Raw genomic sequence first — 16,420 nt, 5'->3', positions numbered from 1 at the left:
AACCACCCATTCGGCTTTGCTGGTGACTGTGAACACAGCCGGGTTTAATGAGCTGGAACGAGGGGCTGATCCACTTGGGTGCGCAGGAGAAACCACCAAGAGCAAGGGAAGGACATCGGGTCTCCCTGGCTGAAGGGGCGGCGGGCAGCATCCTGCGCATCTGGGGATGTGGGCTCCCTGGGGAGCCATGAGTCCCTCCTCCTGGCTGGGGATTGCTCTTGACCCTGCGAGACATCTCATGGCTGCTTGTCAACATGTCACTCGCCTGCATGAGCCCTGAAGAAGAGCCAACCCCACTGTGCTCCCGCTGCCATCGCCTGGCTGCTGGCATCCGTCCTAGCTGCCTGCTGAGGACACTTAGCAGAGTGTGACCAAAACCTGCCTTATCACGGTCCACCTGGGACCAGAAACAAACTCGGGGCATGGGGGAGTTTCCCAGCAAAGCCTGGTAGCTCCCAATGTGGGAATTGCCGTCGGCTGCTCAAGCTCCTGCTCCTTTCCTGCCCACTCCAGCGTATTTGCTCTTGAAGCCCATTCAGCTCTTGGGAAAACCGTCGGAGATGTTGGCTAAGCCCCGGTGACCTGCGTGTTTCCCAGCGTGACAGCCACAGTCCCTCATACCTCTGCTTCTTGCGCTGTCCCGTGCTTATGCTGCTCACGGAGACATTTGCCCTCTCTGCCTGCTCCCCAAGGACACCGACTTCTCCTCTCTCAAATATAGCCCTTGTGTTCTCTCTGGACAATCATTTACTTGCCAATAAATGCAGTTTCTTGGGAGGAAGAGAAGGGCACAAGAAAAATAATTTATAAATCGGGCTCATGTTTGGTTGGTACTTTGATCTGGATATGGGGGTTTTTAACTTTAAAAAGTCTTGCTTTATTTTGACCTTTTTCCAACATTTCTCTATGAGTGGTATTTAATGGCAAGGGGCTGAAAAGAGAAAACCCAGACCTAAATGAACTGGTTGTTCTCCCACCATCCCACCACTCTGTCCCACCCCGGTGGAAAGCTTTGTCATTCTGCCAAGCCAGCCAAAAAGGTTTTGTTTTGGATTGATTCAGATGCTTTGCTTTCAGGACACTCCTCAAGAACCTGAACAAGCAAGGAGTCACCTTTGATGCTGGGCAATGCCCAGAGACTCACTTGTGCTGTGGGAAGGCTTCTGAGCCTCCCCATATCATCATTCTCCAGTGCCCTCTCCACCACACGTGCCCAAAGGCTTTGCCCACTAATTCTGGAGAGAAAGTCAAGCTGGGCAAAGGGCTCCTTAGTGGATCTCCAGGCTGTCGTCTGAGAAGAGAGTGAGCTGCAGGAGGGGAAGGGGACATGCTAGGAGGGTTGGCTGTGCTTCTTGGATGTTAAAGTCCTCGGAGGTGGCTTTGACCTGGGTGTAGCATGAAGTGGGAGGTCACTGGTGCCTCCTGGGGAGGCAACTTCTTTGCTTCTCTGTCTTAGTGGAAGAGAATTTGATCTGCTTTCTTTCTGCTCCCAGTGAGCTAGGCAAGCCAGCGTGAGCTCCAGGGTAAATCCAGCCAGGAGCAAGGATAGCTGCCTGTTGCATGTGGGCTAATCCCTCCCCTGAAGAAGTTCTGGTATTGCCTGGCTTTATCTGGTTCTCCTCACTCCAGTGAATCCTTGGAGCTGCCAGAGATAAAGGAGGAAAAGACGAGAGTAAGCAAGGCTGCAGATGGTGGAGATGGTGTTTCCAGCTCTGCCCTCCCCTGGGCACCTTCCAGACCCCCTGGGTCCTCAGCCTTGCAGTCACCCCTCTGAGCCAGCACAGCGCCTGGGCCCTGCAATAAGATCTGCCAAGACAGTTCACAGTGACCCAAGGAGCCCCCATTCCCTCCTCTCCAGGGTGAAGCTGCCTTCAGGCCTCCAGGCAAGACGGAGGGATTTCTGTGTGCTTTAGATTTTGTTTTTACATCTCTCAAATATTTTTAGTGCTCATAAAAGTGAGAAACTGGGAGAGACCCAGCCGGGACCAGTACTGAACAACCCTCACCCAGAGCCTTCCCAAGGCAATTGAGATCTGACCGCTGCCAGCCCTAGTCCCACGTCTGCAGAGCAGAAGGGCAAACGTACCTGCCCCTCTTCCCCCAGCATCATCACACTGATTTTTGGGGGAAACCTTGCCGCTCTTATGGGTGCTGGACATGATGGGCCAAATTCAGTGGTGGAGCAGGCAGGCATTGCCTCCAGTGGGCGTTGCACTGGCTCACACCAGCATGGAGTTTCCAACAGGGCTTTTAAGCAGCTTGATGTTTGTGACTGGGGTATGGTGAAATCTGTTCCATGTGTCCTACCGTGCAGTTAGGTACCTTTTAGGCTGGATGCAAAGGGCTTTGTCTAACCCACCATAGGAAGCGCTCTGCCAGCATCGCTGTAGGTACCTGTGCTATCACAGCCCTGTCAGCCTTTCCAGCGTTACCCTGGCCCTGCAAAGGAGCCTGGAGAGAAACTGGTCCTTTAATGGGCTCTCACAGCGTGGGCAGCCAGTGGAGCATGCCAGCTCTGATGGGACTGCAGTGGCAAAGTGCTGATCTGCAGGTCGATAAGGAGGGGCAGCGCAAGGCAGTGCAGCAAGGTGAGACTATCAGGCTAGCGGAAAAGCCATTAGCCTTTGTCCTCAGCCTCCAGACACAGAGGAGAGGGGCTGGGGACAGTGGGTGGGACAGAGCTGCTGCCTCCTGGGCTGTGCAAGGACTTCACAAGCTGCTTTTCTGGGGACACTGCCATTTTGTTGAGACCACAGATTAGAAAAAGCTCTGCAGTTTGGTTTCTTCTGCTAAAGGGTAATTACAGAGCATAATTGCTGGCTAAGCCTTAGCAAGTTCCCTTGTGTTATAAAAAGCTCCTCTGCGTTGCCTTTCTCAAAGTGTCCAAGAGCTGCTCTAGGCTAGGGCTGAAGACTGGTCCTACCACGTAGCTGGCAGGAGAACATGCAACTATCAACAGTGCTTCTAGCGATTAGGGCTCAGGTATTGTTTAGGGATTTCAGCTTCTTTCTAGCTGGAGATCTCTTCTTTCCTGGTGCATACAGCTGAGACCGCCTTGCAGAAACCGTGTGTAATGGGAGACCTAAAAACACAGTGGGTGGGCCCTGAGCAGCATTGCTCAAGGGAGCGTCCGTCCTCAGGACAAAAACAGCATCCACTTGTTTTAGGTGTCCCCACCAAGTGACCCTGCTCCAGCCAAAGCCAGCTGAAGCTCTGCTTGTGCAGGGTAAAGGGCTGGGCAGATGGAGTTCCCTTTTCCTCAGCCCTGGCATGGACGGGAGGGGAGGGGTGCTGGTCTGGACCCTTGCAGAGACAAGAGCAGCACTGTTTTATGGCCCTGACATCCCAGTGCTCTCCTGGGGCTGCGGGAAGGAGCCCGCACCCCGATGCTGTCCCATGGTCCAGCCTTCGCTCACCATCTGGGTTCACTTGCTGTCTCGCTCCCACCTGACCCTCCCTGGTGTGTCTGGATCGCTAGCTGGTTCCTCTGCCCTACAGAAGTGCTCCTGAGATGCATCTCTCCGTCTCTTCCCAAAGCTGCCACTGCCCTGCTGCCTGCACAGCGCCCAAATGAGGCTGGAAAATGATTTTGTGTGGCCGTCAGTCTCTTCAAGACCATCTACAGCATTTTTTGGCCATCTGTCATTTTGAGAAGAAAGCAAACAAGAAAAAATAATAAACTCAAATTATTGCCTAATCAAGACAGAAATCAGTGCTGCTTGCTCAGCCTGCGGGCCACAATTAGATGCCATCAGCAAATTTGGGCAGCTTGCCTGGGCTGCAGTCTTTCATTTCTTGAAGACTGACGGGCATCTCTGGGATCTGTAAGCAGGGGAAAGAGCTGGGATCCGCTTCGAGGACTCGCCCAGCTCTTTGGGGAAAGAGCACACATTTCAAAACAATGGGAAAAAAGGAGCAATGTGTTTATGTTTATTAAGTAAAGGAAGCCCCATACCAGAGGAGGGATGTTTAGGCTGCAGCTCTGAGGTCTCCAGCCCCATCTCCAGCACCATCTCAGAGTATTGCCCTGGTTCACGCAGCTCCAGCCTGGCTTGTCTTGCCGGGAGGATGTGCTGGGGGTAAATCACTCCGGGAAATGATGGGTCATGTGTCACTTCTACATCCTTATAGATATATGGCAGCCTTGGCAGGGCTGTTGCATGTCTGTGCATGTGTGCAGGTTCCTCGCATTTGGTTTGAAGCACGTATCTTCCTCTTCCTCCTGGGACTGCCCCACAGGTTGCTTTTCCAAAAGAAAACAGCGGGACCCACGCCCAGCCCAGTGACTCAGGCAGGGATGTGGAGAGGCCCCACAGCTCATCTTCTCCTACTCATCAGAAGGGAATGTGGCCCCTGGGCTCAGCACCATTTGGTCTTGGTCAGAGAGAGCCAGATGCTTTGGGGAGGGGGTGAGCAGCCCCAGGCAGCCCCCACTGCAGCAGGGCTGTATCCCCCATTCTTGCATCCAGGACTGAGGCTCCCGGGATGAGACAGGCCTTGGTGACAGTTTGGTGTTGCCCCAGAGGCTCTGGGACTTGCCCTGCATGGGGCGGCAAGCCTGCCTCTGCTCCCCTGGCTCACATGGTGTAGTCAACTGTCCGGATGCATGGTCCAAAGCAAGGAGCAGGACGGTCTCACCCCAGGGCGAAGAGTCTCCTGCTGCACCCCGTGAGACATGGGGACAGCGGAGAGCTGGAGCGGGGGGCACCCTTGGTGCCGGTTGGGGAAGGGTGCTTGCAGAGCCAGAGGGGTGCTGAGGGGAGCACCCAGTGCAGGGAGGGAAGGCGCTCGGGACGGCGGGGGTCAGGGCGCTCCTGCAAGGGGAAGGGAAGGGGTGCGGGGCTGGGCAGAACAGGGGGCAGGACACCCAGGTTCCACTCCCCACTCGCACTGGTCTAGGCGTCCCGGGGGAGGCAGGGCTCAGAGGTGCTGGGAGCAGCTCAGAGAAAAGGTGCTGAGACCGGTCCCTCCTCCCAGGGAGGAAGGAGGGTGAGAGGAGCAAGCCTGCTGAAGCTCCCACGCTCTGAAATGTGATCCCACCACAGGCACCTCCCTGGGCCCCACCTCGCCCTCTCTGACATATATATGTCACTGGCCTTGGCCCACACGGGGGACGCGGGCTGACACGGTGTGCCAGGCCCCTGGGGATCCCTGTGGATGGAGCGGCCGAGGCACCAGGGAATGGCAAAGAACACGTACATGCGCTGGCGGCTCCCGCTTGTCTGCCTCCTCTGGGAGGTGGCCATGATCGTCCTCTTTGGGGTCTTCGTGCGCTTCAGCCCTGAAGCTGATGCGCACTGGGAAGAAGAGAAGCGAGAGATGAACCTGACCAGCGACATAGAGAACGATTTCTATTTCCGATACCCATGTGAGTATATGGGAAGCCTAGTCCTGGTGCTGGCTGGTCCCCATCCCATCCCAACCCATCCCATGCACCTATCCATCCCACCCCAACCCCGTCCATCCCAACCCCGTCCATCCCATCCCATCCCAACCCATCCCGTCCCATCCCATGGCAGAGCCTGTCAGAGGTGACATCTCCACCGATTGCTGGAAAAGTCGGGCTCTTGTCTTGAGGCTGGTTTGGGACACACCAAGGAGCAAGAGAAAAGCCATGTGGCCCTCCAGTGCTCTTGGGGCTCTGTCAGCAGGGTACCGTGACACCAGTACCTGACGTCTTTTTTCCAGGAATAGGGCTGACGTCTTCCCAGCACCCTGCAAGTTTTGTCTTGCTGCCCCCTCCCTCGGCTCTGGATCAGAGCAAGCTTTTCTGTGCATACAGAGGAACGGCTGTCGAGATCCTGTGACATCTTCCTCCCCTTCCTGCGTCCTCCCCCTCACTAGCGAATTACCCTTTAGCAACTGGCATTTTGATGCCGGAGTCCTCCTAACCTGCCAGGTTCCCAGGGCTCTTGGGTCACTGCATCGTATTGCCACCGGGATTATTCAGGTGGTTAAAGTCCTTCTGGCCAGGCAGTGCCTTTGGCCGGCTTTGATCTCCAAGGCTGGTCATCTTTGTGAGCTGTTGGAAACAGACTGCTTCTGTAGGCAATTGTTTCCAAGGAAGCAACAGGCCTGAGTCATGCATCTATTTAGAACATTTCCATTAAAAACACCTGCTAAATCAAAGGAGCTATAGAAACCTGTAGCTGCTGAGGATTAGCTAGTTCAGAAAAGGATTTGCTTACAGAAACCTGCTGCTCAGCCAGCCTTCAGGTTAGGGTACGGCCATGGCTGCCCTGGGCTCTCCCTTGAGATCCACCCTTGGGACTAACCCCACACAGGTCAACGTGAAGCAGCAGCAGTGCCTGAAGGCTGCTCTTGTCATTGATGTGCTGGGAGGACATCAGGAGTCCAAGAAAGAGCTTGTAGGAGCTAAGGACATGACCTCTCTTCTGTCCTCATATCCTACCCCTGCTCTGCAGAGCCAAATATTCCCCCTCAAATGGCTGCACACAACTAAATCAACCGCAGAGCAACTGCTTAGCTTAGTTTAGCTTTGAATTACATTTCTGTTTCAGACCTGAGGAAGGGCTCACATGCCCAAAAGCACAGGTGGTTTTTCTCCATTATCTAATCAGAAATATTTTCTCTCTGCAAAGATGGGCAAACATGGCAAGGCAGCCAGGCCCTGGCGTTTTGATCCCTGTGTCTATCCAGCACTGCTCAGAAGAGAGCACAATGGTTGAACATCCAAGGATCATTGGTATTAATGTGTCTGTGACTGCTGCTGTCCATAGGACCTGTCCACAGTGGCAGTGGGAGGACTGACAAGTCCTCCAAGCCCAGGGATGACTGGGAAGGCAGGCAGAGGGAAGCCAATGCACGGTTGTGTCAGTGGTGCCCATTGCCAGGTCCAGTCAGTGTGACAACTCCTTCTCGCTTTGAATCGCACTTTGATATTCCTTAAAGGGTGACTCATCTGCTCTGTAGGGAAAAGAAATTATATTCTTTGGCACAGATAGTATTCCCAAAGCCCAAACACATCCTCTCGATAGTGATGGCAATTGTCCTCCCGCAAAAGCAGGGTCACAAAACCTTGAAGTCATGGCAGCACCTGGGCTGCCTCTGAGTAATGCCAAAGTTATTCTTCCCACGGGAAAACAAATGCAAGGATTAGAAAAAGGCTTTAGACTGGGTGCAGTTTGAAGAAAGACTTTTCCTCCTGTGTTTCTGCAGGTCCTAACACATAGTGGGGATCCTCTCTCTTTTCGGAGGGGACACAGTCCGCAGCTTTAACTCTGACCTGTGTGTTTCTGCTTTTAGGGTGAAAGTGGGAATATGTAATGCAAATGCAGAAGATAATTCTAGCAGTGTATTGTGCTGCGTACGCTGGAAAAGAAAAGTAGGGAGAATAAATACAGCTGCAGAGGGAACGCCTGTGGGGTTGTATGGTAAAACCAGAGTTAGGAAGACTCATTCTACCGACACGCGGAGAAGTGCATTTGAAGTGACCTCTGCTGAACAGTGTCAGCTGCAGATCTTGCCTTCTTCCTTTTCTAATGAGTGATTTCATAGGCATGGAGGGCATTTTTAAAAACAAGCAGATTAACTCGTCTCTGCAACATGGCATTGAATGGCTGGAGCCTGTCCAAATGCTTGTCCTTAAACAAGTTGCATGATCTTGTAAAGCACCAAAGGAAAAAAGCCACAGCTTCTGCAGAGCTGCACCTCACCCAAATCCTCACCCAGCCCTTAGTGGAAGCAGCCGATACAACCTCACTGTCCCCGTGGGACCAGATCTGGGGCTGCTGGATTTCAGGGGTAGAGCAGATTCTCAGTCACTGAATTTCCCTTGCCCTGAGTTTGTGCCTTCTCTGAGGCCCACAGACATTGCTGGTTATAGTGGTTGTAATGCTTTGTGCACTGCGTAATGCAGAAATTGCTGATGTAGCTCTGTCGGTGTTGTATTTACCTGCTCTACTGCGTGGGTTTGCTCTTAGGAATTTCCTATTGGGGATCCCAGCCGCGAGCCTCCTGCTCTTTCCATGGGCAAAGTGGCCTCCCATGTGAGGGTTTGCATGGTTCAGTTTGTAAGTATGTAGCATTTCAGCTCACTTAATTGCAAAGCAATCCTTATCTGATAGAAACCCGCAGCATTAAAAAGTACAGCAGGTTTACTGCACCAAGAAGTTCTTTCAAGAGGCTCAGGCAGGTTTGGTTTCCCCCAGGGAAGGGCATCTGAGGGGCTCGAGTTAGCAGGTCTGAGCCTTTGTGGGAAGAACTGGGTCTCTCTGGTTTAAGTACTCAAAATTTCACAAGGTGGGATCCCAGTCTCAAGGGTATTTTGCCACTGATTTCAGCGGCATTTTAAAAATGTATTTGTAAACTTACTTGTTCTTGAACTCTTCTTGCTCTGAGCCATCACCAGGACGCTGCATTGGATGGAGCTACCCAAAATGACCATTCATGTGTTTTTAACAAAACTTTACTGTTCATTTCACGTGACATTTTCTGAGTTTTTTACAAAAGGAGAAAAAACAATCTGAATAGAAGAATGTTTTCCCTTGTGCACGCCACTAGTCTTCAGTCTTCTCTTGCACGCAGCTTTTAATAAACATTTTTCACTTTCAAGACTGAGCCTTTTAACCAAAAGCCAGTTTCTGAAAGCTGAGCTATTTTCAGACTTAGAAACGTGGGGACATGGGACAAACACATATTTTCTCTTGATTTTTCCCCCCTACTGCCACTGATATGGTTAGTTTCCTTTCACCGCCGACTTCAAATGGCACTCACAGCCCTGCTGTCCCCACAGAGCTGACGGTCCCTTCCCTCTGTACAGCTTTCCAGGACGTCCACGTGATGATCTTCGTGGGCTTTGGCTTCCTCATGACGTTCCTCAAGCGTTACGGATTCGGAGCCGTGGGTTTCAATTTCCTCCTTGCTGCCTTTGGGATCCAGTGGGCTCTTCTGATGCAAGGCTGGTTCCACTCTTTCAAGAGTGGGAAGATCCTCATTGGAGTAGAGAAGTAAGGAGGAGCTGGGCTCTGGGATGCCACCCCTTGTCTGGCCAGTGGAAGATCTGGGATGGGAGCCTGTCCCTCTGTTATATGCAAACAAGTCTCTAAAATGTTGTCATCCCTCTGCATACCTGCACTTGCTTTCCACCTTTGAGCCCAAAGGTACTTGCCATTATGGTAGTACTGCTCAAAGGGCAATGTGAGACAAGCATCACCCCCGAGCCCCAAGACAAGCACCATGGCTGCCAGTGCTGAGAACATACATTATTTAAATAATTTGGAGGAAAGCACCTTTCCTGGATAGTATGTCAGAATGGGGGGAAGCTCAGTGGGAAATCCAGGACTGGCTCCTAATCACCTGTACATCTTTGGGTGGGTTCTCTAGAGCTGGGGGTGGGTAAGGGTGAGTTACAGAAGAGTACTTCCTCATTAAACCACTATTATCCTTCCCCTTTTCCAGCCTGATCAATGCTGATTTCTGTGTGGGCTCTGTGTGCATTGCCTTTGGGGCCATCCTGGGCAAAACCAGCCCCATACAGCTCCTTGTAATGACTTTGTTTCAAGTCACGCTCTTCGCGGTGAATGAGTACATCCTCCTCAACCTGCTTCACGTAAGGCTTTAGGCAGCACCCACTTGGTTCTGCTTCTTCCTCTCCGCATCTCTCCAAATTGTCTCTCTTTGCTATGGCTCCACCAAGTCACTGCCTTCATAAGCATTTGAAATGCGAGAATTCAGGCAGAAAAAGTAGACAGATTAGAAAAGAGGGGGTTGGGGGGGTAGGGTGTACTTCCCTGAGAAGAGAGATCTCCCCGACTTTTACACAGAAGCCTGGCAATTCAAGAGCACTGGGTCCCCTCATTGTGGCTTCCGAGGCAGAGAGGGAGTCTTAGCACAAAAGGCCAGTCATTCTCTTCATGCCTGAGATTTCCCTCTCATCTATTTTCCCTGCTGGAATATGGGTGTTGTAGAAGGAAATCAAATGACAAAGAGAACAAGATGTCTGCTGATGGAGGCAGGGTTCCTGTCCTTCGAGAGAGGGCTTGGAACGCTGGGAGCTAAATAGGCCTCCAGAAGACTTGAGTGCACATGGGAGCCAACCTGGCTATTGCTGAAACCTACTTGCCATTGGGAAACTGCTCTCTGCTTTGATGCCTTCCATGGGGAAGCTAAGAGGAATGCCACAGCCATGCATGGGACTAAGTGAGCAGGATAGACAGCAGGACTATAGCATTTTTGTCCCATTTTCCCATGACTGAGTGCAGGCTGGACGGACGGGTGGGCAGACAAGCTGGGCATGATGCAAACCAGACCTCAGCTCCAAAACAAGTGGCGATTGCAGAAGCGAACCTCTGTTTTCCTATGGCTGCAGGTTAAGGATGCAGGTGGCTCCATGACCATTCACACCTTCGGAGCCTACTTTGGCCTCACGGTGACACGTATCCTGTACAGACCCAACCTGGAGCAGTGTAAGGACAAGCAGGGCTCCGTGTACCACTCCGACCTCTTCGCTATGATTGGTAAGTCAGCCTCTGCCTCACGGGTGCTGGTTTCTGCAGACCACTCAGCTGCAGAGGGCTGATGCCTCCTGTGTCTCTGGGAAAACCAAACTGAAACCAGGACCTGGGGCTGAGAAGCTCTATATCCTGGTCTTCCACCTCTCAGAGCTACTCAACTCTCTTCATCAGTGGCTGAGCTGAGATGGTGCCTAGGAAGACAAGGACGCATTTGGGATCCCCCTCTCTGCCAGCCCCTCCTGATGCTCGTCCCGTCATGGGGGGTGCAGCCCTGGGGCAGCAGGACTATGGGATTTAACTCCCCCCTGTGCAGAAAGATCTTCTTTAGAGGTTTTTTCAATCCCTGTATTCTCTCTTTTCCCATTCTCTTCTTTCTCCCTTCATCCCCATCCCACCAGGTACTCTGTATCTATGGATGTACTGGCCCAGTTTTAACTCAGCAATTTCTGATCACGGGGATGCCCAGCACCGGGCTGCCATTAACACATACTGCTCCCTGGCTGCTTGTGTCCTCACCACGATGGCCTTCTCCAGCATGCTGCAGAAGAAAGGCAAGCTTGACATGGTAAGCTGGGAGCAGAGCACCCTGTGCTGCCCAGGAGACTTATAGTGAGGTTGATCGAGGGTCCAGGAAAAAATTGGCACTTGTCCTTCGCTGAACAGATGCTGGGTTTCAGGGTGTGATGGTGCAACCAGCATCCAGGCAGAAACCCAGAGGCTGTATTCGATAAACAAGTGGGAAGTGAGTCCTGCAGTGCTTGAGGTGCAGGGTGATGCCCTGCACGTGGTGGACCTAAGTCACAGCAGAGACTGGAGTTGCTCTGCCCAGAGAGCTACTGATGGGCATGTTGCAGAGCCACGTTAGGCAGCCCTCTCCAGCAAGCTGAGCAGGGCCAGTGCGGCAGCTCATGAGCAATCAGGGGGCTGACTTGTACGTGTTATGTGTGTGGGTGACATGTCTCTGTGACAGCGGAGCTTGCATGACACATGGGTGAGACAATTTCCATCTCATCACAACTCCCCACCCAGATTTGTGGATGCAAAGAACGTGTGGTACGGGGAGTGGGAGTCTATATGCGCCTGTGCTACAGACAGAGGCTGCCTGTTCTTTTCCTCTTGTTTTTTTACCAACAAGCAGGAAAATGGGCCCTGATATTTCCTCTGGAAGCATTTTCAGAGCTGATTCTCCCACTTTACCATTTGCACCATCCCCAAGCAATTGTAATCTGACCAAGATGCCAAAACAGGGTGGTTACTTCTGCAGGTCCACATCCAGAATGCAACGCTGGCTGGTGGCGTGGCTGTGGGCACCAGCGCGGAGATGATGCTGACTCCATACGGCTCCCTCATTGTCGGGTTCATCTGTGGCATCGTGTCCACAGTGGGGTATGTCTACCTCACGGTGAGTGCTGCTCTGGGGGTCTGCAGCCCTGGTCCTGCTAAGGAGATCAGGGATGGATTCACTTCCCTTTGAGGGTCCCTGCTTTCCACCATCCCTTACGGAGATGCATTTCTGACTCCACTTACTGCCCCCAAAGGCTCAGGAAGGTTCAGTCTTCCAACAGGAGAGTGTTTGGAGCATATGTTGTCATTTTATTTTGAGTTTGGCTCACAGCTTTGTCTACAAGCCCTTAGCTCCTCAATAGGACACAATATCACTCTTCCTTCTCTGCTTATCCCAGTCTTCCATGGAAGGAACTAATCCTTTCCAGGGCTGTGCTCAGGTCCCTGATCTCTCTGTACCTCCCTTTCCCTCAGCCTTTTTTGGAGTCCAGGTTGCACATCCAGGATACATGTGGCATCCACAACCTCCACGCCATGCCGGGCCTTATTGGGGGCATTGTGGGGGCCATCACTGCAGCTGCAGCCACAGAGGATGTATATGGAAAGGAAGGGTAAGACAGCTTGAAACTCTTACATGAGAATAGATTTTACCTGGGGCTCCTTGGGCTGGGAGTGAGGAGCAATTAACAGCCCTTGTTAATTGTTCAGAATTTCCCCTTTCCCCTTCAAAAACATGGGGTGCACTGGCTGTGTTGGGCTTACTGAAGTGTAAAAGACTCATCTCTTTCAGCTGACTTCTGGTGGTCTCAAAAAGTGAGCCATAACCCGCTCCCTGGCATTGCTCCGGGGCACGGTGGGTGGGGAAGTGCTCCTCCCTCCATCCCTGCATTGTCTCGGGGGTCAGGTAAGGCTGAAGGAAACAAAAGAAATGTTTATATTTTGGGCTCCTCCTAGGTAAAACTTTGCCAGGGGCCAGAGAAGAAGGAAGCGAGAGGTGTCTTCTGTCATTGTGACACTCTCCTCGTCCATTGCAGAAGAGGGATGGGGATAGGGAGGAGTCCTCGAGGGAGCAGGGCAACGTGGCTCCTCCAGAGCCAGGCAAAATCCTGCCAGGAGCAATCCGCACCATTTCTGCCCTCGGCAGGTTCATCAAGGCCTTTGACTTCACTGGCGCGTACCAGACGCGGACACCCAGTGTCCAAGGAGGGTTCCAGGCAGCTGGCATTGTGGTGTCTCTGCTGATTGCTTTTGCCGGAGGGGCCCTTGTGGGTAAGAAGGGAAGCATGGAGAGGGGAAGGTTGGGCTCAGCCTGTGGCTGCAAGGGAGGCATCCACGTACTCCTGCCCATGGCTGGATGCGTCCATCCCGCTCGCGTTGTGAGGGTTGCAGCCTCTGGCTTACTCGGTTGGAGCACGGGACACCGGGCAGCCAAGGTGGGAGTAAGGTCAAATGGGTTTGGAGAAAAGGGGGACTGGCACTGAGCACCGTTAGCCCCCTTGGCTGCCGGGACGGGTGGACTCCGGCCATCTGCACCCTGCCTGCGTCCCGCACGGCACTATGGCCCCTGCCCACCACCCTGCCCTCCTGCTTCCAGGGGCCATCCTCAAGCTGCCCGTCTGGGGGGACGCCGCCGCCGAGAACTGCTTTGAGGACGACATTTACTGGGAGGTGAGCCGGGCCCCGGCCGAGGCGCTGCGGCGGCGTTCGGGGGCCGAGGCCGGCGGCGGGAGCGGGGCGGGAAGGCACAAGATGGCGCTGTCGCCCCGCGGCGCTGAGGCGGCTGTGTCGCCCCGCAGGTGCCGGAGGACGAGGAGAGCGACGCGTACCACATGCACAACCCCGACAAGCCCGCCTCGCCCTGACCAGCCCACAGCCCCCCGCCGCCCCCCGCCTCGGGAGCTTCCTCCTCAGGGGGGCGGCGGGGCTGCCCGCCATCTTCCCGCCGGCGGGGCTGCCCCCGCCGCCTCTTCCCCCGCCACCACAGGACCCCGGGCCCCGCTCCTGGAGGGGGTGAAGGCTCGTTTTCTCCCCGTGACGACGAGGCACCCTGCCTGGCCCTTCTCTGCCGCTTTTGTAACGAGCTGTTGTGAATAAAATAAAAACGTGTTCTTCTTTCCAGGCCTGTGCACCCGCGTGTGAGTAGTGGCACAGGACGGGATGTCACCCGGACCCCGTCTCTCCCGCCAGCAGCACAAAGCAGCTACTGGGAGAGCTCTGGGCTGCTGGGGGTAAAGCGGAGGCGCTGAGATGCTCCCAGTGTCCGGGGGGCTGAATTGGATGCACCAGCGATGTCAATGTGGGGATAGCGCAGGCTGTAGAGATGCTTGGCTTAGGACCAGGCGCCTTAAAATACAGCAGCTGGAGGAGGCAGCAGCCAGAGCTTCCACAGGCTGAGTCTGTGTGGGGAGCACAGGCCAGGCTGGTGCTTTTTGGGGGGGTGCTGGGGTGCAGCAGCTGTCCCTGCACTCGCGCTGCCATCCAAGGCCTGGGCGAGGGCCAGTTTTGAGTCTGGCTACACTTTTACGTGCCTCCACCATCACCTTCTCTTGACCTGCTCTACCAAGGCCTCCATCAGCTCCCTGGCAGCCTTCTTTGCGCGTACAGCATAGGCTGGCAAGATGCTTTCCCCTTCTTTGGTTTCAGCCATTTCTTCCAGTGTCATCAGACCACTCCTTCCTCTTACCGGTGCTATCCTGATGGGAAGAGCCCAAACACTGAGCACAGCCCCCAGCTCTGAAGCCCATCAGGCTTCAGCCGGAGTTGGAGGAGACAGGAATGAAAATCAGGCCCAAAACCTGCATGTTTTCCAGGGTGTTATGATGTGAGGAGCGGGAGAGGAAAAAGGGGGGGAAAAAAGGAGGTAGGAGGGCTGATAGGTCTCTTCACTGCGTCTAGCTGTAATTCTCACACCTGAGGGGGGGAGTCAAAAGTAGCTATTCACATCCCCTTGGGATATGACACCCTCATTTTCCATGCTGGGTAAAGACAAAAACCCTTTACAACATGTTTCTGGAATTTGTCAGCGGCTGCCAGCAGCAGCATGTTAATTAAATGTCGGCAAAGATGGAAGCAAGAGGCTCTGCTCTAATTGGACACTTTGCTTGGTGGAGCTGAAAAACATTGTGACAGAGGAGGAGGCACCGAAACACTGTGTTCCCCCGCCACGGGGACAGGGGACAGCCAGGCGCAGGAGATGCTCTCTTCTGAACCGGCATTGCCTCTGTTTGGCCTGAGACAACCTCGACGTTGAAAAAAGAAGAGCAGCAAAATAACAAAAGACCTAAAATCCCCCACAGCAATGGTCTCGAGCACGGCAGCAGCGTGGGATGCAGGGAAAGGGCTTGTTGGCTAAGGGGAAATTCAGAAATATCTTAGCTGGGCCATCAGGCGCTCTAGCCCTCTTGCCAGCTGGTGGTATAGTGTATGTTATTTTATGATGGCAAAGGCACCCCATTTGAGCTCTGGCCATGTCCCACATAAGCCAGCATCCAGCAGTACGTCCAGTCCCTGTGGCCTCTGGCCTTTCCTCCCAGCAGCTTGCAAGGGACCATGGGGATCTGCCCCATATGCACGTGCCGACAGAAGGAACCCCAGCCCTTGTCCCTTTCCCTCCAGGCTCTGCCTCCGCCTCGTGGGAAGACACCTAAATTACCCAGGCTGCTGGGCAGCGAAGCGTTTTATTGCCCGTGATCTCGCGGGGCTCAGTCTGGTCTCAGTACCTAAATCACTCGCTGGGGCTGGCCTTGCAGTTTTAATTCCCTGGCAGACAATGCCGGGGTCGGGCTGGCGCGTTTGAAGTGCGGTCATGGCCCCAGCGGTGGACGGAGAGTTTCTCAACGGGGGAGCGCGGGGAGCAGAGGATTGGGCTGCTCAGGCAGGCGGGAGGACGTGTGAGAAAGGGGCTGTCGATACCCGCGGGGATTAGGTGGTACAAATTGGCTGGGAAGCACCAGAGGCATTGACCAAAGTTGTCCTGGGGCAGGTTCCCATGGGGGGGCTGGCTGAAACAACCTGCTTTCAAGGAGGCTGGAAGGCCCAGCCTGGCTGCTAATCCCCTGGGATCTGTGGGGCACCGAGCAGAAAAGAGGTTAAAAAAAAAAAAAAAGGAAAATCCCATGTAAAGGTGGTGGTTTCCCCAAGGGGATGATGTTAGAGAGAGCTGGAACGGGGCGAGGAGGGGGGAGAACAGCATCGTTTAATCCCGCTTTTAATAGGCAGGTGGTGGGCTTTGCTCACACTCACGCTCCTGTGAGCCTCGGCAGAGATTTCGGGGAAAAGCCTCTGCTCGCCTCTGCTGTCCCCTGCTCCTGGTGGGGACCTCCATGCCTCTGCAGAAGGTCCCCATCTGTGGGCCTGCTCAGGAGGAGGGTCACGTGCTCACATCTGTGTGCCCATGTGTGTCTTGGTGTGCGTGGGTGCAGGTACACGGTACGAGCCCCACGTTTGGGCTGAAATGGGCTCATGGCACACCCCACACGCTGGCCACGGCGGATCTCCTGCTGGCAGTGTGCCCACGCATGCAAAGCCCTGTGTCCCCACACATGTGCCTTCAGCCTTCTTGACCATGCACAACCAGCGCACTGATAACCACGTTGTCCACGTTGCTGATGGTGTTGGTGTGCCCTTGCACACACATGCCAGCCTGGTGGCCACAGTGCCAC

At 54.0% G+C, this 16,420-nt stretch overlaps 1 protein-coding gene across 1 annotated transcript; it reads left to right on the top strand.

Annotated features, from left to right (window-relative positions):
• The first annotated feature begins 5,157 nt into the window (after window positions 1-5,157).
• RHCG (Rh family C glycoprotein) lies at window positions 5,158-13,621 on the top strand. Its single transcript, XM_074600939.1, has 10 exons — window positions 5,158-5,368; window positions 8,783-8,969; window positions 9,421-9,571; window positions 10,331-10,478; window positions 10,874-11,040; window positions 11,740-11,877; window positions 12,234-12,370; window positions 12,904-13,028; window positions 13,354-13,427; window positions 13,556-13,621. Exons 1-10 carry the CDS (start codon window positions 5,158-5,160, stop codon window positions 13,619-13,621), a joined length of 1,404 nt encoding a protein of 467 aa, XP_074457040.1.
• Window positions 13,622-16,420: the final 2,799 nt, after the last annotated feature.

This window comes from Larus michahellis, chromosome 9, assembly GCF_964199755.1.
Source record: "Larus michahellis chromosome 9, bLarMic1.1, whole genome shotgun sequence".
In the NCBI taxonomy this organism is placed as follows: domain Eukaryota; kingdom Metazoa; phylum Chordata; class Aves; order Charadriiformes; family Laridae; genus Larus; species Larus michahellis.
This window is presented reverse-complemented; position numbering and strand designations above follow the sequence as displayed.